A 20284-nucleotide genomic window follows, 5' to 3' on the forward strand; every position below is an offset into this window, starting at 1 on the left:
CTTACAATTCATAACAGCGAAGTGGACGTTTTCTTCTTTTTTTAGGCCTCTGAGGGCTGTAGCTTGCATGCTGGTGATGCAGCAAGATCATTGAATGGGCAGGGTTGGACTTTTCAGCCCATTGCTTTCAGACTTTTCAGGGCTTGAATTTTTTTTTTGCATACATACATAAATACATACATACATACATACATACATACATACATAGGTACATACCCATCCTACTGTTGTTGCTGTTGTTGTTGTTTTGGGTAACCAGTGTTAGGCAGAGCCCATAAAAGAAGTGAGAAATAGTATATGAAATAAGCATGAGATAAGGACAAGAAAACATAATTGTATCTTGTTTATACCCAACTATTTACTGTTCTTCGTACCTTTCTACCCTGACACACCACCCTTCATTCATATATTGCTTGGAAAAATGCCTTTGTTCTTTATATCTTTTTAAAAGAATCTTCTAAACTCTTTCAAACCATGGCTTTTGTAGTTTTCTCCTTCCCCTCAACTCATTCATTCTTCATTTATTTACTACTGACTCCTCATTACTTTTCTTTGTATGACCAAACAGTCTTAATTTATTTCAATATCGGTCACTCCCTTTTGTATTCTGACCATGTTCATTGAGCACTCATTCATCTTTGATCCTCTTTCTTGTTTTACCACACATACTCTTACACGCTTGCAAGTATCGTATTCCTATTGAATTCAATATTTATGTTTCTTCTGATACGTTTCACTTCTGTATAACACACAGTGGGAAGCATGCTCTTATACACAATCATTTTCATTCCTTTCTCCAAACATTTACTTCTCTTATAAACATCTTATGATCCTTTTTATCAGCATTTGTATTCCTCTGTGTCTCATGCAGCAGTCCCTGCAAATAGCAAGGACAGTACTGGTCATTCTGGGCACATTTAGGCTTTATAGAATAGAATAGAATAGAATAGAATAGAATAGAATAGAATAGAATAGAATAGAATAGAATAGAATAGAATAGAATAGAATAGAATTTTATTGGCCAAGTGTGATTGGACACACAAGGAATTTGTCTTGGTGCATATGCTCTCAGTGTACATAAAAGAAAAGATACGTTCATCAAGGTACAACATTTACAACACAATTGATGATCAATATATCAATATAAATCATAAGGATTGCCAGCAACAAGTTATAGTCATACAGTCATAAGTGGAAAGAGATTGGTGATGGGAACTATGAAACGATTAATAGTAGTGCAGATTCAGTAAATAGTCTGACAGTGTTGAGGGAATTATTTGTTTAGCAGAGTGATGGCCTTCGGGAAAAAACTGTTCTTGTGTCTAGTTGTTCTGGTGTGCAGTGCTCTATAGCGTCGTTTTGAGGGTACGAGTTGAAACAGTTTATGTCCAGGATGCGAGGGATCTGCAAATATTTTCATGGCCCTCTTCTTGATTCATGCAGTATACAGGTCCTCAATGGAAGGCAGGCTGGTAGCAATTTTTTTTTTCCTGCAGTTCTAATTATCCTCTGAAGTCTGTGTTTTTCTTGTTGGGTTGCAGAACCGAACCAGACAGTTATAGAGGTGCAAATGACAGACTCAATAATTCCTCTGTAGAATTGGATCAGCAGCTCCTTGGGCAGTTTGAGCTTACTGAGTTGGCGCAGAAAGAACAGTCTTTGTTGTCTTTTTTTGATGATATTTTTGATGTTAGCTGTCCATTTGAGATCTTGCGATATGATAGAACCCAGAAATTTGAAGGTTTCTACTGTTGATACTGTGTTGTCAAGTATTGTGAGAGGTGGAAGTATGGAAGGGTTTTTCCTAAAGTCTACCACCATTTCTACAGTTTTGAGTGTGTTCAGTTCCAAATTGTTTTGGTTGCACCACAAGGCTAGTCGTTCGACCTCTCGTCTATATGCGGATTCGTCATTGTCTCGAATGAGACCAATCACTGTTGTGTCATCTGCGAACTTCAGTAGCTTAACAGATGGATTATATGCCACAAGTGTGACTAAAGGCCATCTGTATTCCAGCATGCTCACACTATTCTATGCAAGATAGGATCTCTAAAAGAGAACCCTGTAGGCCGGCACACCATTACTTGCCTCCTGCAATTTAGAAGGTACATGCAATGTTTAAGGTGCTTGGTTAAAAAAAAAAGGGATATTGACTCTAAAAAGGTAAAGGTTCCCCTCGCACATACGTGCTAGTCGTTGCCGACTCTAGGGGGCGGTGCTCATCTCTGTTTCAAAGCCGAAGAGCCAGCGCTGTCCGAAGACGTCTCAGTGGTCATGTGGCTGGCATGACTCAATGCCAAAGGTGCACGGAACACTGTTACCTTCCCACCAAGGTGGTCCCTATTTTTTCTACTTGCATTTTTACGTGCTTTTGAAACTGCTAGGTTGGCAGAAGCTGAGACAAGTAACGGGAGCTCACCCCTTTACACGGCAGCACTAGGGATTCGAGCTACTGACCTTTCGATTGACAAGCTCAACGTCCTAGCCCCTGAGCCACCACGTCCCTTTATATTGACTCTATTGAAAGCTAAAACCATGATTCTTTTTTTTAAAAAACCTAAATGATATTGCTATCAAAAATGGGAATTTGCTGTTGAATTTTTGAGACAAGGTTTTTGTGTGTTCCAGGGGTTGCCTCAGAAGGGCATGTGGTGTGTACATCGCTTGTTGATTGCCTACCTCTGCTACTTCACAAATATTGCTAGCAACACCAGGAGGCAAATCATCCTAACCCTTAAGATACCTTTTCTTTCCTCCCCTTTCCTTTTCTGTTTCTGCTCAGTGATGACACGGGGCACGGCCTTCAGCCCATCTTATCGATTCACACTTAGTGATGGGACTGTGCTGAGCGCTCATACCAAGTGCAAACTTTGCTGCCCGCAAAGTCCAGAAATGCACCCCTTCATCATGGGCATTCATATAATTGAAAGGTAAGTTCTGAAAATTCCCAGGGTTCACTGGGTGTGCCATTGCCTCTATTTTTCTCTCCACCCATCTCTCATAGACAGCAAACTTCTTTGGGAAGGATTCAGTCTCTTCCTGTGTAAGTGTACAGTTCAACATATATACAGAATGCATTTTTAAAAGTTATACTACTTGATACGCCTCTTTGCATGTCATAGTTCTCTCATATATCCCTTAGTAAGAAATAACATATTTACCACAGGGTGGAAAAGGTGGTGGAAGCAAAATGTTCTTGTGCTACCCGTGTTTCCCCGAAAATAAGACCCTGTCTTATATTTTTTGAACCCCGAAATAAGCGCTTGGCTTTATTTTCGGGGAGGTCTTATTATTTTGGGGCGCGTGGAGCAAGATGGGGCTCCTCTTGCCATCTTACCTGATTTCCAGCTCTGCATTTAAATATTTTCTGGGAGGGCTTATTTTCAGGGGGAGGCTTATTTTAGCGTATACGCTCAAAAGCCCAATAGGGTTTATTATCAGGGGAGGTCTTATTTTTGGGGAAATAGGGTATGTAATCTGCAGACTGAGCTGCCTTCTCTGTATGTTGCAAGGAAGTTAGAAGTACAAATGAAGGGGAAAAGGCAAGCTTTTTTTTTTTTGGCTTTCTGCCTCTTGAAGCTGGTTTGAGCCTGACCCTTGAGAGGAGCCATGAGCTAGCAGCTTCACTGGACAGGGCAAAGGTATCTTAATCAGGATTATCTCAAGAGAGCCATGTCTTCAAAGAGTAATGGAAAGAAACAGATGCCGAATCTTTCTTTGGCATCTTCTCTCTCTCTCTCTCTCCCTTCTCCTTCTCTCAGGCTTAAGTAATATTTTCTTAGTTTACTTCTCTTTCCCGTTGGAGCTGGGGGAAGGGGGCATACTTTGGTCAAATATCAAGCGAATGCATTGAGGAATATGTCATGAAATAGCCTGTTCAAACAAGCTGTTGCTGCTTGTGCAACACCTTCAAACTAGCAGCATGTAAGGCAGACCTGCCAGCAGAACTTCCAGCGTGTTTATTCTACATAGCTTCATTTTTGATAAGCAGTCTTTGGTATATCCACACATACGTATGCTTTTAGTTTTCATTGATATGAGTGTTTCTGCATGGGAGGCTTGCAAACATCAACAGTGAAAAAATACTGTGTGCCTATGCTTTCCTTTCCTCTATAATATCATGTGAATGCAAAACCAAGCCAGACAAGACAAGGGAGGATATGGAAAAGCATGAGAAAGATGATTATGTATAAGAATATCTATAAATGTCTATAAAATTTGATAATTAAAGCTAGATGATTACAAAGAACAACCTTTGTCTAGGTTGTTCTTAAGCCTGGAGGACTTTAACTCCCAGAATTTCCCACCCAGCCTTTCTGGCTGGAGAATTCTGGGAGTTGAAGTCCTCCAGGCTTAAAGTTGCCAAGGTTGGAGACCCCTGGTCAGAATACACTGAGCCTAAAAAAAATAGGTGGTCGCACCTATGGAAGCCACATCTGTGAAACCTTTTTCAATTCTCCTCTATCTGAGAAGCTGCAGTGTATGAACAAGCCTTTTGTCAGTTTTGAGAGTGATTTTGAATCCCTTTAAGTAGAAGAGAAACGGTAAGGATACTGATACACAAAGGGGTATTTGTGTAAATTAGTCAACAGCTAGTCCTCTTCCTATCTCATCATCCCTAAGTTGAAAAAAGAAACTCAGCGGCCGGAATGGAGGTGGTGATACTAGCAGCAGCAGTCTCTGGGCTTTCTGTGGCAAAAGAGAGCTGTGATCTGAGGATATGAGCAGTGGCAGTGATAGTGTCAGCTGGAGATGGGGTGCTGTGAGAGGAAGAGTGGGATCACTGCTTCTTCCTACTGCAGAAGAGGCTGGTCTAGGACAACTTGCCATGACCAACTCGCCACAACAAACTCGCTGAGGGGAAAAAGCTACACTAATATTGAAGAAATTGTGGAATTAGAATCATTAAACAAATGGTGCAAAAAAAGGAGGAGAAAATGAAATGTGAATGACAAAAATTAAAATATATTTTTTAATTATTTTAAATAATTAAATTGAATTGTTGAATTGTCCCATGGCGAGTTGTCCCGCAGTGAGTTGGCCATGGTGAGTTGGCTGAAGAGAGTTGGCCATGGCAAATTGGCTGTGGCAAGTTGTCCCATTCCGGAAAAGGCTGTGGCAGGTCTCACAATTGCAGCTGCTGGAGGAGAGATGCAGGAGAAAGAAGGCGAAGATGACGGCAGTGTTGGCTGCCAAGACAGCAACCCCAACAGCACTGGAGACTGCAGGCCAACAGGTTGTGCTGAGAACCACCCCTTCTTTAACACTTGACTTGGCCCAGTGTTAGCAGGACAGTAAATCTGTGTGGGCATCCTATCTCACTGAATGCATTTTGTAGGGGGGGGGGGAATTAACATCTGGTTTGTGTGATTTGGAACAGACTGGCTAGACTGTACTTTATTATTATTATTATTTACATTTATATCCCGCCCTTCTCCGAAGACTCAGGGCGGCTTACAGTGTGTAAGGCAATAGTCTCATTCTATTTGTATATTTACAAAGTCAACTTATTGCCCCCCCAACAATCTGGGTCCTCATTTTACCTACCTTATAAAGGATGGAAGGCTGAGTCAACCTTGGGCCTGGTGGGACTCGAGCCTGCAGTAATTGCAAGCAGCTGTGTTTTAATAACAGGCTATCTTACAGCCTGAGCCACCACGGTACTTCTGGTTAAATGTCTGAGAAAGCTGGTTTCAAGAATATCTTGCTGCACTCTCTGCTTTCAGTTTTCCCAGAAAAATCACAAAGGAAAGAAAAAGGCATTGGACTTCCTGATAATCACTGATAGGAACAGCCAATTGAATTCATGAAATTTCAACAGTGATTTGTGCTTGTTTGTTGCTTGCTAGTCAGCCATGGAGGGGTTTTCAGGTTCATTGCCTGCCTTAAAGGAGTGCCTGCACCAGCCTCTCCCACCCCCCCAAAATGATTGCATAAGAAGGAGGTCCAAACCATGAAATATTTCCTGCGTTCATTCTTAGTGCTTTATTTTCAGGTTCTTACATGGAAAGGTTATTACTCTGTAGAACCCTTGTAGAAGTACAAGTACAAACAATTACAAGTTTTGTATAAAAACTTATACAAAAATAACACAAACCTTCCGGATCTAGGATTAAGATCTGCCAGGCCATTTTTCTGCCCAGTTCCTTCATTAGTTCAATCTTTTTCAACTTGCTACATATTTTCCTTTATTTTGTTAAGATGAATTTGCGCATTTCCACGTTCTTAATTGCCTTCACATGCTGCTAATTTGATATACTAATTTCTTTTTATGCAATTATTTGACCTAGCTAGTTTACATCCTTGAAAAATAACTACTCCTGGAGCTATTTGAAGGAGTGCAGGACCCAGATGCATGTTATTTAATGGAGAGGGAGCTACAGTTTGTGGATGGAAGGTTGCAACTCAAAAGAATGGCCATTATTTTATGGCTGGGAGTCAAAGCTGACATGAACAGTTTTGGCAGGGTGAGAGGACTTGGATGTCAATGAAACCTACCAAGAATAGTTCTGGCTTTGATACCATCCTGAATAGAAGTCGAGACCTGAATGTTTTGAAGGCTTCCCTTCCCTTTTTGAGGAACAGGGATAATGAATGAGTGAGAGGTTTATTTTGGGCTTTTGACTCCTGAATTGGAGCCCTTTTGGAATATTTCTCATGTTAGCCAGGCCCAAGCATAAAAAAAAATACATATATAATAATAGTAGCCATTTTTTTTATTTCGTCTCTCAAAAGAAGCCAGCAATACTTTACTTTTCTTTCTTACACACAAACACACACACACACACACACACACACTATGTATGCATGCTTTGTGTGTGTCTGTGTACATGCACTGCATGTATGTATGTATATATGTATATGAATAAAATCTTTCTCAGGTATATAGCATTTTTGCACTTCCTCTTCTGAAAGGACACAGCATAAACTAATTGAGTTCTTTTGACATGGGTGTGGGGAATTGTATTTCCTTTTTCCACCAACTGCATTTTTTTTTCTTGATCCAGAGAACACAGTGCCCTGTCGCCTCAAGAGAACACTAATTCTGCAATGCCTCTTTCCCGTGTCAGTCCCTCACTGAACCCCAGCATTTCTCCAGGACAGGGTGTACCCCTGCCAACGCCTCTCCCTCCCTCCAATGGTAGCATGTTAACAGCCAGCACGAATCACCCATCAGGATCCAGCCTGCACGGCAGTAGCAATGCTGCTACCGCCCAAACCAATTACGGATGTTCACCTGGAAGCCAGATGGGAGCTAATCTTGCCTTAAGCCAGGGACAAGCTGGTCCTCCGAACAATACCCATGCTATGAACATCAGTAGCTCTCCAATGAACAGTCCTGGGGTCACCCCGCCACAGTTTATGTCTCCAAGACATCGAGTAAGCCCTGGACTGGTGCATCGGCCCAGAATGCCAAGCAACCCGTTCTCTCCTACTATGCCCCACACACACTCCCCAGTGGGCATGGTGGGCAGTTGCGGTGGCAGCAGTGCTGTCAGCAACAGGCCATATCCAGGCACCCCATTAAACTCCATGCAGGGATTGACTGATGGGCCTAGCCCTCCAGTGGGCTACTCCACACCCCCTCCTGTCCTGCGTCAGTTGAGCAATCAGAACTCCCCCAGCAGAATGAACATGCCACCTGTGAAAACAGAGCCAAAAGACAGCAAGGAGATGTCGTCCATTCTTTGCAGCATGAGCCACTCTGACAACAGCTCCAATGACAGCAAGCCCTTGGATTCTAGCTTGCTGCACGGCAGTGACAGACTCTCAGAGGGTGACAGCAAGTGTTTGCAGGCTACCAGCCACAAACTAGTCCAGCTCTTGGCTTCCACAGCCCAAGAGCAGTTACGGCACGTGGATGCAGATACCAGTTGCAAAGAGCCCTTGTCTTGTACGGGCGCATCGGGGACCCCAGCTTCTGGGAACCCTGTGGGCAGTGCATGCCCTTCCTCCCACAGTTCGCTCACAGAGAGGCATAAGATCTTACATCGGCTCCTCCAGGAGGGCAGTCCTTCTGATATTGCCACCCTGTCCATGGAGCACGATAAGAAAGATGGAATGCCTGGTGGAACAGCTACTGCTGTTACACCACAGAGCCAGGTTGCAGGCACTCCTGACATCAGGCTGGAGGCAGATGCTATGAAGAAGAAGGATTCAAAGGACCATCAGCTCCTTCGCTATCTGCTTGACCAGGATGATAAAGAACTAGCATCTAACCCTTCCTTGAGCCTGGAGGATGTGAAGGTGAAAGAAAACCCAGAGCAGTTGGATCCTTGTAATGCACCTGTGGCACCACCGCCTAAGCCCTCCACTCAAGAGGAGGTGAAACTACAGCCACAGGGACAGGTGAGCTATTAGTTCAAACTACTTTTCTGTTAACAGTACGTTTTCCATTTCTTATGAGATTTATTTTCTGCTGCTGCTGCTAATTTATGATTCGCCTTGGCTAAAATTCAGCAATTTACTGAACTCTGAGGAAAAATTGATATATTCCAAAGTACCCAGTTTGGCAAGGAATCATAGATTATGTCAGGCCCAAATGATATTTGTAAAATGAGGAAGAATATAGTACTGTAATACGTATTTCAGAACTCTGGCAAAGACCTCCTACAGACAAAAAATATAGAGTCTGTAACACCCATATTATGAACGTAAGTTCTCTGCAGGTTTAGTTTGGAAAATGAAACCATGTTCTCACTTTCCTAGCAAGCTCCAACATGGTTTAGGAAGCATCTGTTTTTAAAACCAGAGTTTAAATGGCTAGAATAAACAGTAGTAATAGCAATAGCACTTAGACTTATATATCGCTTCACAGTGCTTTACACCCCTCTCTAAGCGGTTTACGGAGTCAACATATTGCCCCCAACAATCTGGGTCTTCATTTTACCGACCTTGGAAGGATGGAAGGCTGAGTCAACCTTTAGCTGGTCAGGATCAAACCCCTGACAGTCAGCAGAATTAGCCTGCAATATTGCATTCTAACCAATGTACCACCACGGTTCCTAAGCAATTCTATCTCTGAAAGGAATCTCTAGATTTTTATTACTTTCCTTAAGGCTTCTCCCATCAGAATACAGTAGTTTAGTTTATTTGTGTCTTAATCAGTCTTTGGACTGTCCTTATGGGTGCTAGTAGGCCTGGATAATTTGTAGAAACTGCAAAGATGAGAATACAGAGGGACCGACTGATCTTCCTTATTCTTAAAAGATTTACCTGCTATTGAAATGAAGTAGTTGTTGAGTAGGAGCAATATATTCTTGAGTAGGAAGCTGAAAGTTTGTATGGGAAAGCCTCTTAGCTTATGCAAGTAGAAAGAAAGCAATTGAGTAACACCAGAGAAAGCTGTGTGGTCAACCTCTCTGTTCCTGAAAGAAAAGTGCAGTAATCAGATTCTCCCATCAAAATTTGTTCCAGGTTTTTTTTTAATAGCTTAATTTAACTCCTATAATATGATTTCTATCTCTGAGCATTCTTGCCAGCCAGTATCAGATGTTCTTCCTTTTGGGTTGGCTGCATACAACACCTGTTTCGATCATATTTACTGGTACAATCCCAGGATTTTCTTCAGTTGAGTGAAGTTCATGTACTCTGTCTATCCACACTTAACAAGATGGGGGATGGACTGGGGGCATTCATATCGGCACAAGCCCCTTTTCTTACACTTCAGTTAGTATGAGTTAGAGATCCCAAGACTTATTGCAGCTCAAAATGTGAAGGTTCGAGTTTGTGAAGTGTGGAACATAGTCACTATATTGGTAACAAGGCAGAGCCTTAGCCATCAGTGTGTAAGTTTGTAAAGGGGAAATAAATTAATAGAAAAAACATTTTTCTAAATGGCTACAAGTCATGATAGCTTGAGTTATTGACTTATTATTTACCTGCCTTATCAGAGGCAGGTGCGTCTCTAAATGCCAGTGTTGGGGACTGTGAATAGTTGGGAATTCTTCTTCCCATGCCCACCCTTCGATCTTTAGTTTGTGTTGTGTTTCAGATGAAGAGACCAGAACTGTGGACTGCACACAAATTATAATTTGCAAATAATCAGTAACCTTGATGCTGTCTTGGGCCTGGCTGAAATGACTGCCATACCTTTGATTGAGGAGGGGGACTTTTATCAAATAAACTCTCAGTTCCAAGTTAAAAATTAAAACAATACATGTTGTGGTTCAGTGGAGACAATGGCTTTAACACAATATACTACAGACAGAAATGGCTTCTAAAGTGAAACTTGTGGACGATAATCATGTATTGTAGATGTAGTTTTTGTAACAAATTGAATAATTTAAGCAGACAGGATCTTCTCTATGTAGTTTCCCTATTGTGCCTGAATACATACCTAAAGAAAGATTGGATTTTAATGTTTAGAAGCATTTGAATCTTTGCAAAGAATGGAAAGGGGAGAATCTTGAATTTAAGTGAATGAGACTAAGCTCCCCTATTTCAAGGTCCTTCTTTAGTCGTGTGCAGACCCCCAAAAGAAAGCTTCCACTGCAATCTTAGAGGGACAGGATAAGTAACTACAGATTTTTACATTGCCAGTATATTTTGGGGCAACACTCAAGCTCCCTGGTAACTGAGAGTTACCCAAGGTTCAGAGATTTTTGGCACATGGTTCTCAGCTGCTTGGAGCGTGTAAAATTGCTTGATTTGGCTCTGTTTCGCTTGAGGAGATGGTGCTGAAGAATGCAAAAGAATGTCCAGATTTTTATAATGTTTTATAAATATGAGTAGTTATTGAAGATTGCCGCTCCTGTTACAGGATAGGATAGCATTCCTCATCTCTCTCAGATAACTCCCATCTGAAAATCAAGTAAATCGCTTGCTTTAGAAAGACAGTTTTAATTTATGAGCTGATTTTTATTTTAATCCCCCATGGAAGAGTGGATGGTGAAAAACGATGGATATTGCTGAGATGGCCAAATTGACAGCTTTCATTAGAGATTAGACATTGTCTAAGTTTAATGCTGATTGGAAATCCCTCATTGACTTTTTTTTTTTGCATGAAACAGAAAAAAAATGAATTTATGATACATAATTTTGATAATTAGAAAAATTAGATTATGACCAAATGTAAGCAACACTGTATAGATAAAGAAGTTAATTTATATTTATACTTGTAACTGCTTTAAAAGAAATTGGAAGTTATTTCTTTACATTTTTTTGCACTTTTGACTTTATTCTTATTTCCTTTTTTCTTCTCTCTTCTTCTAAATAGTAGTTTTTATCTTTCATTTTACAAATGTAATAAAGTTATGTAACAATTATAAGCTGACTTAATTAAGCATATTACATTTTCAGATTGGGTGCTAATACATTGAATAATTAGAACCTGAAATTCTTAATTTACATCTGCTAATGACCAACAGCAAAACCAATGTGTATTTGTAGCTGAAATCACAAAATTTTTAAGGGACCTCAGGTTCTAAGCTAATGATCAGGATAGTTTAAATTACCCTCTAGACTGGAGATAATGAAAAGATCTTGGGTGGAAGAGTACAACTAGGAAAGTGCTGTAGTGTGGAGGAAGTCTTATAACCAGTGGTGGGATTCAGCCAGTTCGCACCACTTCAAGAGAACCGGTTGTTAACTTTCTGAGCAGTTTGGCAAACTGGTTGTTGGAAGAAATCATTAGGCCAGAGAACCGGTTGTTAAATTACCTCAATCCCACCACTGCTTATAACCCATATTATCCCCACCCTGCAGTCAGCTGTTTTTTTCCCAGCCCTACCTGGAATTTTCAGGATATCAGTATGAGGTTTTCTTATTGTAAAGGGTCATGCCTACAAAATCCTGTCTTTAGATCTGAGAATCCATCAGTTCTCATATTTAAATTGCCTCTCTGGAATAGCTTTTTTCTTTAAAAACTGAAATTATTAGGGCTTTATTATATTCTTTGTGAATTCATTTATCAGAACTATCACTAAGCACACATTTCATTTATAAGGCATACATGTCAAAATAAGTTGAGGTATTATGAAACCGATAAACGCTACCACAGCAAAACTAGACAGAACAGCCTAACACTCAATATTTCTGGACAAATAACTACACCTTTATGTGATTTTTGAAAGTCTAGCAACATCAGCATATAGTGTTGGGTTTCAGTAGGAATAGAGTTTAGAGACAGATGAAGGCTTCTGAATGGCTCATATTGACTTGGCCCTGATTCTGCTAGAAAAATATGCACCAATTTTAATTTGACCAACCCCCTTGTTATCTTTGGAAGTCTCTGAAGAAATGGTTCTATCTGCAGGCTTGGAGACCTCAGATTGACACAGAGCCAATCAAGTGGTTGATATGATTGCATTTGTTGCTGCTACCTGGGGTGGGGCAGATTGTATGGGTTTTATATTTTGGATTGTTTAATGTTGTAAGCCTCACAAAATCATCGTGTGAATTCGGTGCCCATATGCATTTGGCATTTATTTATTTAATCAACAAATAAATTTCAAAATGTATATGCATGCTTTTCTGAGGAGAGTGGCACATAGCTATGTTTATTCAACTGGCTCCTAATTTTTAAAACGTTTCTATCAGTTAGGTGAAGCTGTCAGCTTTTCATGTATCTTCCTATCAACGTTTTCAAAATCCAGCCATTTCTGCATAAAGTACCTTTATTTCATGTTGCCAGTAATTTCATCCTTGAAATGTTTCTGAATGCTCCCTCCCACCCAGATCCAGATTACTAATCCAGAGCATCCCACTAAAAACAACACTTTGAGCCTACTTAAAAAGCTGAGTGGAGTGGATGGATCACCTGAGGGGAGTTTGGGGGAATGTCAAGCAGGCCTCAGCATAGCATTCCACCCCAGCACAAATGGGGTGACTGAACGGACAAATGCCATGGTGGAGCGATATCTGTGGTGCTGTGTCACCTATCAGCAGAAGAATTGGGCAGATCTCCCATTTGTGGAGGTGGCCTACAACAATGCGATGTACAGCAATACCAGTTTCACCCCGTTCCTGGTGGTTCACGGGATGGACTTCATACCAATTCCTGAGTGGCCCCACTCAGCCCCACCCAGCAAGGGCGGAAGCACAGTCCCTTTTTAAGCACAGTCCCTTGGCCCATCACCACAAAATGCCCCAGAGTTGTTGTTTTTTTAATTAAAAAATGTGTATATTTATGTGTGTATTTCTCTGCTTTGACACTTTCCCATCCGACTATAGCAGAGGAAGATGGAACAGGCATGGCTGGCCCTAATGTAGATAGTGCTTTAAACAACAGCATTTTCTCTTTCCCCATGCTAATAATGAAATACAGCTCTCTAGCACATTTATCAATTTTTTGCCTGGGTTGTCTCATTTCTTCGGTGCTTTAGTTGCAAATAGGGTTCCACTTTTGTTAAGTGTCTGCTAGCAGTGAAGTATAGCAATATGAAATAAGAACATTGCAGCACCAAACCCAAGCAAAAGGACTAGCATTTTAAAAAAAAAACACCTCTAATTTTGGTTACCTGTCAAAGGCTCAGTAGCTGACTTACGATCTTGCTTTCTCCCTTCAGTTTGCATCTGATCTTGAGCAGATGCTGCCTCCGCTGGAAAAGTCAGCCCCGTTGCCACCAGGCTTGTGTGGGTCAGAGACAACTGAAAGTGGTGGCATTACTATCAAGTCAGAGATCCTGAGCCCCTCCCTTCAGCCCAGTACTGCTGCAAGAACTCCTACTGGGATGAGCTGTATGTACTTCTGAGTCTTTTAAATATATTCTTAGTAGTGTTTCCTGTGGTTGATAAACTGTAGTCCAGCATTGCATGTGCTTAAGATGTTTAGGTGTTGATTAAAAATGAAGTTTCTTTCTAAATCCAATAATCATCTCTACTCCTTTGTTCAAATCAAATTTGTTTTGATGATGTTTAAGCTGAACCATTTTGTTTTTCCATGGGATTTCAGAGTTGCATTTTCAAGGCAATAAGGTTGATTCTTGAGGTATGGTATGTTTGGGAAGTATCAGGTACTGACTAAAGCTCAGGTCATATTAAGATGCTGAAACAGCAATAGTTTATTTAAAGATGTACCAGTATTTATAATAATGGAGAATTGAACATTTTTTTGGTCACATATACAATGTGGATAGTTTGATTAGAAAGATCAATGCATCTATGTAATCTTACTTTGTTGTTCTTTTATGGAAGCAGCATATTCCATCAATTCTTCTTCATCCTCAACCCTGTTGTAGAATTATCAGGAGAAAATGAATTGCTTGTTATGAAGCCCTTGTGTTCTACCGGAAAAGTCAGTTCATGCAACCAAACTGAAATGACATTTTAATTCAGGTCAACGTGTGCTAAATTGGCACAAGTCAAAGTGCTTAATCCATAGTTTTGCCAGCTATTAAGTAGTCCATTAACTTCTTATGCAGTGTGTGTCATGACACTGCTTAGCCCATATTTGACATTTTTAAGCTACCTCCTAAATTCTCAGCCAAAATTCTCTCAAAAGTTTCTAAATAGTTTCTCTTCTTTAAGACCCCAATTGTGGAATATTAAATGTGAGTTTAATCTTTAAGTCCTAAGGTTAAGAAAGAAATATTTCTATTCTCCATAATTGGTTTACAGAATGTTCTGTATTGTTTTCCTTTGTTTTATATGTACAGATTTTTGTATGGTTCTTATTTCTGTAGACTCAAGGCAATTAGCAGCCAAATCATAAACATATAAAATACTCAGAAAACTGCCATTTAAAAACCTTAACTAAGTAATAGTGGTCCTCACATCATTAACATTCAATTGCTCTGGGGAGAAGGAGATGATTAAATTAATGATCAGTTTTTAGAACTCTGACAATTTATTTGCGTTGTTAGGTCATCATGGCAGTTTGGAAGTTCAATGTTCAAAGACAGCTTATTAATATCATTAGATGTGGAAGTATTATTCCTGATTGTTCTTCATCACCGAGGGACTACAACGTTCCTTTTTTATTTTTTCGACAGCTAGCATAACAAGCTATGGATCTGCCCAGGACACTTCATCCTAGTGTTGAACTTAGCTTGTGTTGACTTTAGGGTAAAGACCGCTGGCCTTCCAGTTATAAGGCAGATAAATTATTTGAAAACCGTTTAATATAGTGGTAAAAGGAATTGGACTGGAAGCTGGGAGACTGTGTGTTATAAATCGGTCATAGGCATGGAAGCCAACTGAGTGACTTTAGACCAATTATTCCATCTCAGCCATAGGAAGAAGGCAGTGGTAAACCACTTCTGAAAGTGTTGCCAAGAAAACTGCATTGACTTATCCATGTAGTCACCATAACTCATATCTGACCCAAAGGACTCAAATAAAATAAAATGACTTAGTAAGTTTATGAAGCTCTTGGACATGCAGTATATTACTAGGCTGTTTTGCTAGTTGGCCAGCTAGCTTTTAATAATCATTTATGCTCTTTAAAATGGAGAGAGAGCGCAAGAGGGCAGCAAAAAATAAATTTGGTAATGCTAAATTGCTTGATGACCTAGAAGTGATCCTTACTTTGCCATTAGCAACCAGGGAAATGTTGAAAGCCTGTATTGAGCGAAATCTTGGCTGGGTGACTTCTTTGTGTTCAATTTTATAGTGCCTTATAACTAAAACAGTAAAATATATAAAAAGCCTGTCACAAGAAGTAACTGTTTGCTGGATTTCATACACTTATCGAGATACACTAGCACTGGGCTTATTGCTAGCTGTAGAAAGAAAAGGCAGGATGCTGCATTAAGAGAAATAAGTTTTATGTACCATAGTGCTCAGGGACAAGGCACATGTCAAACATCAGTTTTTGCTTTCCGCAACTGCAGAAATTACAAGGTGGTTTGAAAAACCTGTTCACCTCTTGGTTGTCTTAACTAACCATTTCTGCTGTCATTTCTTCGACAGTTTCATGATGCAAATATGCAGCTCAGGCCTAAAGTACACTGAGGACTTTACTCCATGTGAAGCTTTGGAAAACCCAACTTTTAAAAACTAATAAAAAATCTACAATGGTTTTTATAATGGGATTCATTCATTTTGAGAGAGAAAGGTTTTTTTGTTAGAGAATTAAGACGATATGAGTCCCAGATAATTAGTATTACAAGCTGAAATGCAACATAAATACAGAATGCATTTTTAAAAGTTATACTACTTGATACGTCTCTTTGCATGTCATAGTTCTCTCATGTAACACTTAATAAGAAATAACATATTTACCACAAGGTGGAAAAGGTGGTGGAAGCAAAAGGTTCTTGTGCTACCCGTGTTTCCCCGAAAATAAGATCCTGTCTTATATTTTTTTGAACCCCGAAATAAGTGCTTGGCCTTATTTTCCGGGATGTCTTATTACTTTGGGGCGTGTGGAGCGAGATGGGGCTCCTCTTTCCATCTTACCTGATTTCCAGCTCTGTCTCCCTAACTCTAACCAGAGGAAATGGCGGGGACCGGCTGCACATGTGTTTAAATATTATTGGAGAGGACTTATTTTCGGGAACAGCTTATTTTTTGGGGGGAGGCTTATTTTAGCGAATGCGCTCAAAAGCCCGATTGGGCTTATTATCAGGGGATGTCTTATTTTAGGGGAAACAGGGTATTGTTGTTCTTATTATTAACATTATTCTTGTTATTTGTAAGAAGCATGCAAACCTTTGGGTTAACAGATATTTTCTACCTGACAGAATCATCCTGTTTTATTTATAAGTTTGCAAATGCTTTGTAAATAGAGAATTATCTGTTTAGTTTTTTGAATCCTAAGAACATAATTGCAAACATGGTTATAGGATTGAAAGTTGAAACATTTTTCTGAAGTTAGAGCTAGATAAGAAAATCTCTGACTTCAATTAAACCTCTAAATTTTGTAACATTTTAAAAATGAAATTTAGGTTTATGTATTTCATACACTTGGAATACAATTGGAAAGCTTTCTTACCAATTGAGAGTAAGTAACTTTTACTATTCAGGTTTTAACATTAACATTATTCAGTATTAATTTTTCACAATCTCTTTTCTGAAAGAGCTAATTAATATTTGAGAATCTAAAAAAGAATAGACGCTGAGGGAAGAAATTCACATTTTTGCTGTTAAGAGTTTTCCTTCCAGCTAGGTTCAGCTTGTGGTTTAAATCTATCCCTGGGTTATAATGTTTGTCATATTGAAAACTGAAAATATGGGGTTTGATAATTCCTTTGATTAAAGCAAAGGAATTTTTATTAATTGTTGAGTGGGAAAGAGAGCCCTCTGATGGTTTGTATAGGAATTCCATACAGTAGGTACAGTACCAGAAGACAGTATGGTCATTTGCAGTAGCTATGTGATTTTGCACTGTGAGTTTTAATTTTTTTTTAAATTAACATTTTTCTTTATGTGAAAAAAGATTTGGGAAAGGTCAAGGCCACATGTGTAGCTCCAATGCCAATTTATACAACCTTGACCGTCTCTGTCTAATATCACTGCTGGTAGTATCTTTGGTTGACTGAAACAGGGAAGTTCTGTGCTGCTCTCTCAACTGAATTTTTCTGTTCTAGCTGTTAATGGTGGGCAGGGAATGCAAACCGGACGGTCCCCATTTGAATTCTGTGATCCAATGGAGCCAGTTCAGCTACGGACAGCACCTTTCCCTGCCACAAATGGCAGCAGCCCTCATCATGGCATGCCATCGGAACAGGGCAGGGGGGCAGTACCTGGCCCAAGTCCCTTTCAACCGGATACTGGTATGTGCTTTTACTATGATGAATGTAAACTTCTATTTCTAAGGTCTATCTGTATAAAAAAGAATTCCTTTTCCCAATAGCTCTTTCAGGGAGATCGGCCTATTAAATAACAACTTAGCCTGTCGTGCAGTAAAACATGTGATTACATGAGGCTTTTGGCCTCTATTTTATTGTTATTAATATTTGCTAAGTATGTATCCTAACTTTCCTCCAGGAGAATAAGAGCATCCATAGCACTTTTTCCTTCCCTGGTGTAATTTGAGCTGAGAGATAGTGATTTGCTCAAAATTGCTCAGCTTCCATGGCTGAGAATAGATTTGAACCAAGACTTCCCCAGTCTTCCCCTAGACCATGCTTGTCCCTCTGTGTCCAAATGCAGTACCTGTCATGCTTTCTTGGGCTGATTACCTGAATGGTTAGGAGAAGGAATTTGTTTTGCATATTGAAGTACAAATGTAATTATCACATGCTTCGCCTACTCAGAAACATTAGTTCTGCTCAGTTGGTCTTTCACCCGAAGTAAAGACACAAGAATGAAGAATAGCCATCTTTAACAGTCAGTAGAAAAAGTGTTTTCACTGCAGAATCTAGAAATGTCTTATCCTATCATCATCCAAGTTCAACACCAAAAGATCCGTAATGCAGGAAATTTTGAGCATTCATCTTAAAATTCTTTTTTTTTTTTTTTGCTTATGTGAGATACTGTCATACCCTGGAGTCTCTCACACATTCCAGTCTCACATTTTCAACTTATGCAGTTAAGATCCTTCTATTGAACTCCTGTAGGTTAAGTACAATATTCATGGATCTGCCACATGAGGTATCAAGCATTTCAAGATGTACAGTAACACACAGTTTCTGGCAAATGCCCTAAGAAATCCAAGATACTCACAAAAAAGCCTCCCAAAGTTTCCACAGTCTTCAAATTCCTCAAATCCTACAAAACATTTTTAGCCTCAGATCTTGTGCAAGAAATCTTGTGAGATTTCTTTTCTCGTATGCTGGATCTCACTAGATTTACCAAGCTGACGAATGTTAAACTATTTTTAATGTTAATTTTAATTTGGAAGATTGAGGTCTGGGAAGAGGGACATTCTGGTGATTGTGGAATTACATTACTGATGGGCTATATTATCCTCATGGCTTGGTTTTATCCATAGCTTTGATATTATATTTCATATATGCACCTTTTTTTCTAATGAGCAAATAAGATAATTCCTATTACATGGAATATTAGGGTAATATTTCATAGCTAAATGCCATGAAATACAAGCAAATTTTACTTTCTTGAAAACAAAAGGGAGGTTGTGTCTTGTTTATAGGCAGAGATCTCATTGGCAGAGGGAACATGGCCATCAATGATACCATTTGATTGTATTTGAATGAATGTTCTGGAAGGTCTGTGATTTGATCCGTTGCCCTCTTGGGTTTGTTGCTAGCTGTATTTCTAGTATGAATGGTCAGTCCCCTTGGCTTCCCCATCTGGAGCAATCCGTTCCTCACCATAATCAGCCATGCTACGATTGTTGCCAGCAATTAATTTATTTTCCAGTTGCCAAGCAACCCTTAAGAATACTTCACTGCTGCTGCACAGCTAGTTTAAGGATGAAATAAACTCTTGCAGGTTGACTTTACTCTCTGTTCTGTGACTCTGTTCAGCCACAAGCCTTGCACTACAGACCATGCTGACCTGGTGGCCTTCTAATGTACTGTACAATGATTTCTATCATCCAAGACAAGGTAGCAATTTAACTTCAATGTATCTGGAGCATACTAGCCTGGGAAAAATGGAGATGTTATTTGAGCTTAAGGACTATGCTTCTTTATTGCCAAGCTACAGCAAATAGCCCTTAACGCTGCCATGGCCATGTTAGTCTAGAGCAGGACTCTCAAACTCCGGGCCTGTGGGCCGGATGTGTCATGAGCTTGCTACGCCCTCACACGGTTTAGCGAAGGGGAAAAGGTCCCAATACGTCACATGACGCTGCTGTGACAATGTGAGTTTGACACCCCTGGTCTAGAGTTTAATTAGTCTAGACCATGGGTTTCCAGCCTTGACAACTTTAAGACTTTAATCTTTGCTGGCTGGGGAATTCTGGGAGTTGAAGTCCACAAGTCTTAAAAGTTGCCAAGGTTGGAGACCCCTGGTCTAGACAGCCATTGGAACTCTGAGGACCAATCAGAAGAACACACCTGGACTTCTTTTTGCTCAATTTTTTCAACTTACAATGAGCATGGCTGAAAACACCTGGGAATAAAAGTGTTTAATGAAATAATGGTCTGAATAGCCTTGTTGTCCTCATCTCTAGACGTGCATATTTTAGATATGCATATTTTGAAAGTCTTCGATTTAAAGGTGTTTTTTTTAAAAAAAAAGAGTTGCTGCTTCCTACCTCATGTCCTAAAGCTGTTATTTTACTCCTTCAGCACCCATTTTCCTACTTGAAGATCCAGCAGATGTTTGGGAGAATTGCAAAAGTATTTATTTTCACAATTATAATGTTAGACAGCTTTTCAAACTGTCATGGAACTATGGTTTGGATTTTAGAAGCCCAGGGAACTGATTGATGGTGCTACGGGTACATTATTAATCATCACACACCTCTGGCTTTTGAGTTAAAGTTATA

At 39.8% G+C, this 20284-nt stretch overlaps 1 protein-coding gene across 8 annotated transcripts in view; it reads left to right on the forward strand.

Annotated features, from left to right (window-relative positions):
* NCOA1 (nuclear receptor coactivator 1) overlaps positions 1-20284 on the forward strand; it is a 323605-nt gene that overhangs the window by 273015 nt on the left and 30306 nt on the right. For 7 of the 8 annotated variants that reach the window (XM_058164793.1, XM_058164792.1, XM_058164789.1 and 4 more), the window contains 5 exons: positions 2783-2930; positions 7008-8349; positions 13509-13680; positions 17472-17657; positions 20085-20135. In XM_058164793.1, coding sequence (XP_058020776.1) covers positions 2783-2930; positions 7008-8349; positions 13509-13680; positions 17472-17657; positions 20085-20135 — 1899 coding nt within the window. The remainder of the gene's footprint in view (positions 1-2782; positions 2931-7007; positions 8350-13508; positions 13681-17471; positions 17658-20084; positions 20136-20284) is intronic. The other variant, XM_058164791.1, reaches the window with a different exon arrangement.

The sequence above is a fragment of the Ahaetulla prasina genome, chromosome 1, assembly GCF_028640845.1.
Source record: "Ahaetulla prasina isolate Xishuangbanna chromosome 1, ASM2864084v1, whole genome shotgun sequence".
NCBI classification, from domain to species: Eukaryota; Metazoa; Chordata; class Lepidosauria; order Squamata; family Colubridae; genus Ahaetulla; species Ahaetulla prasina.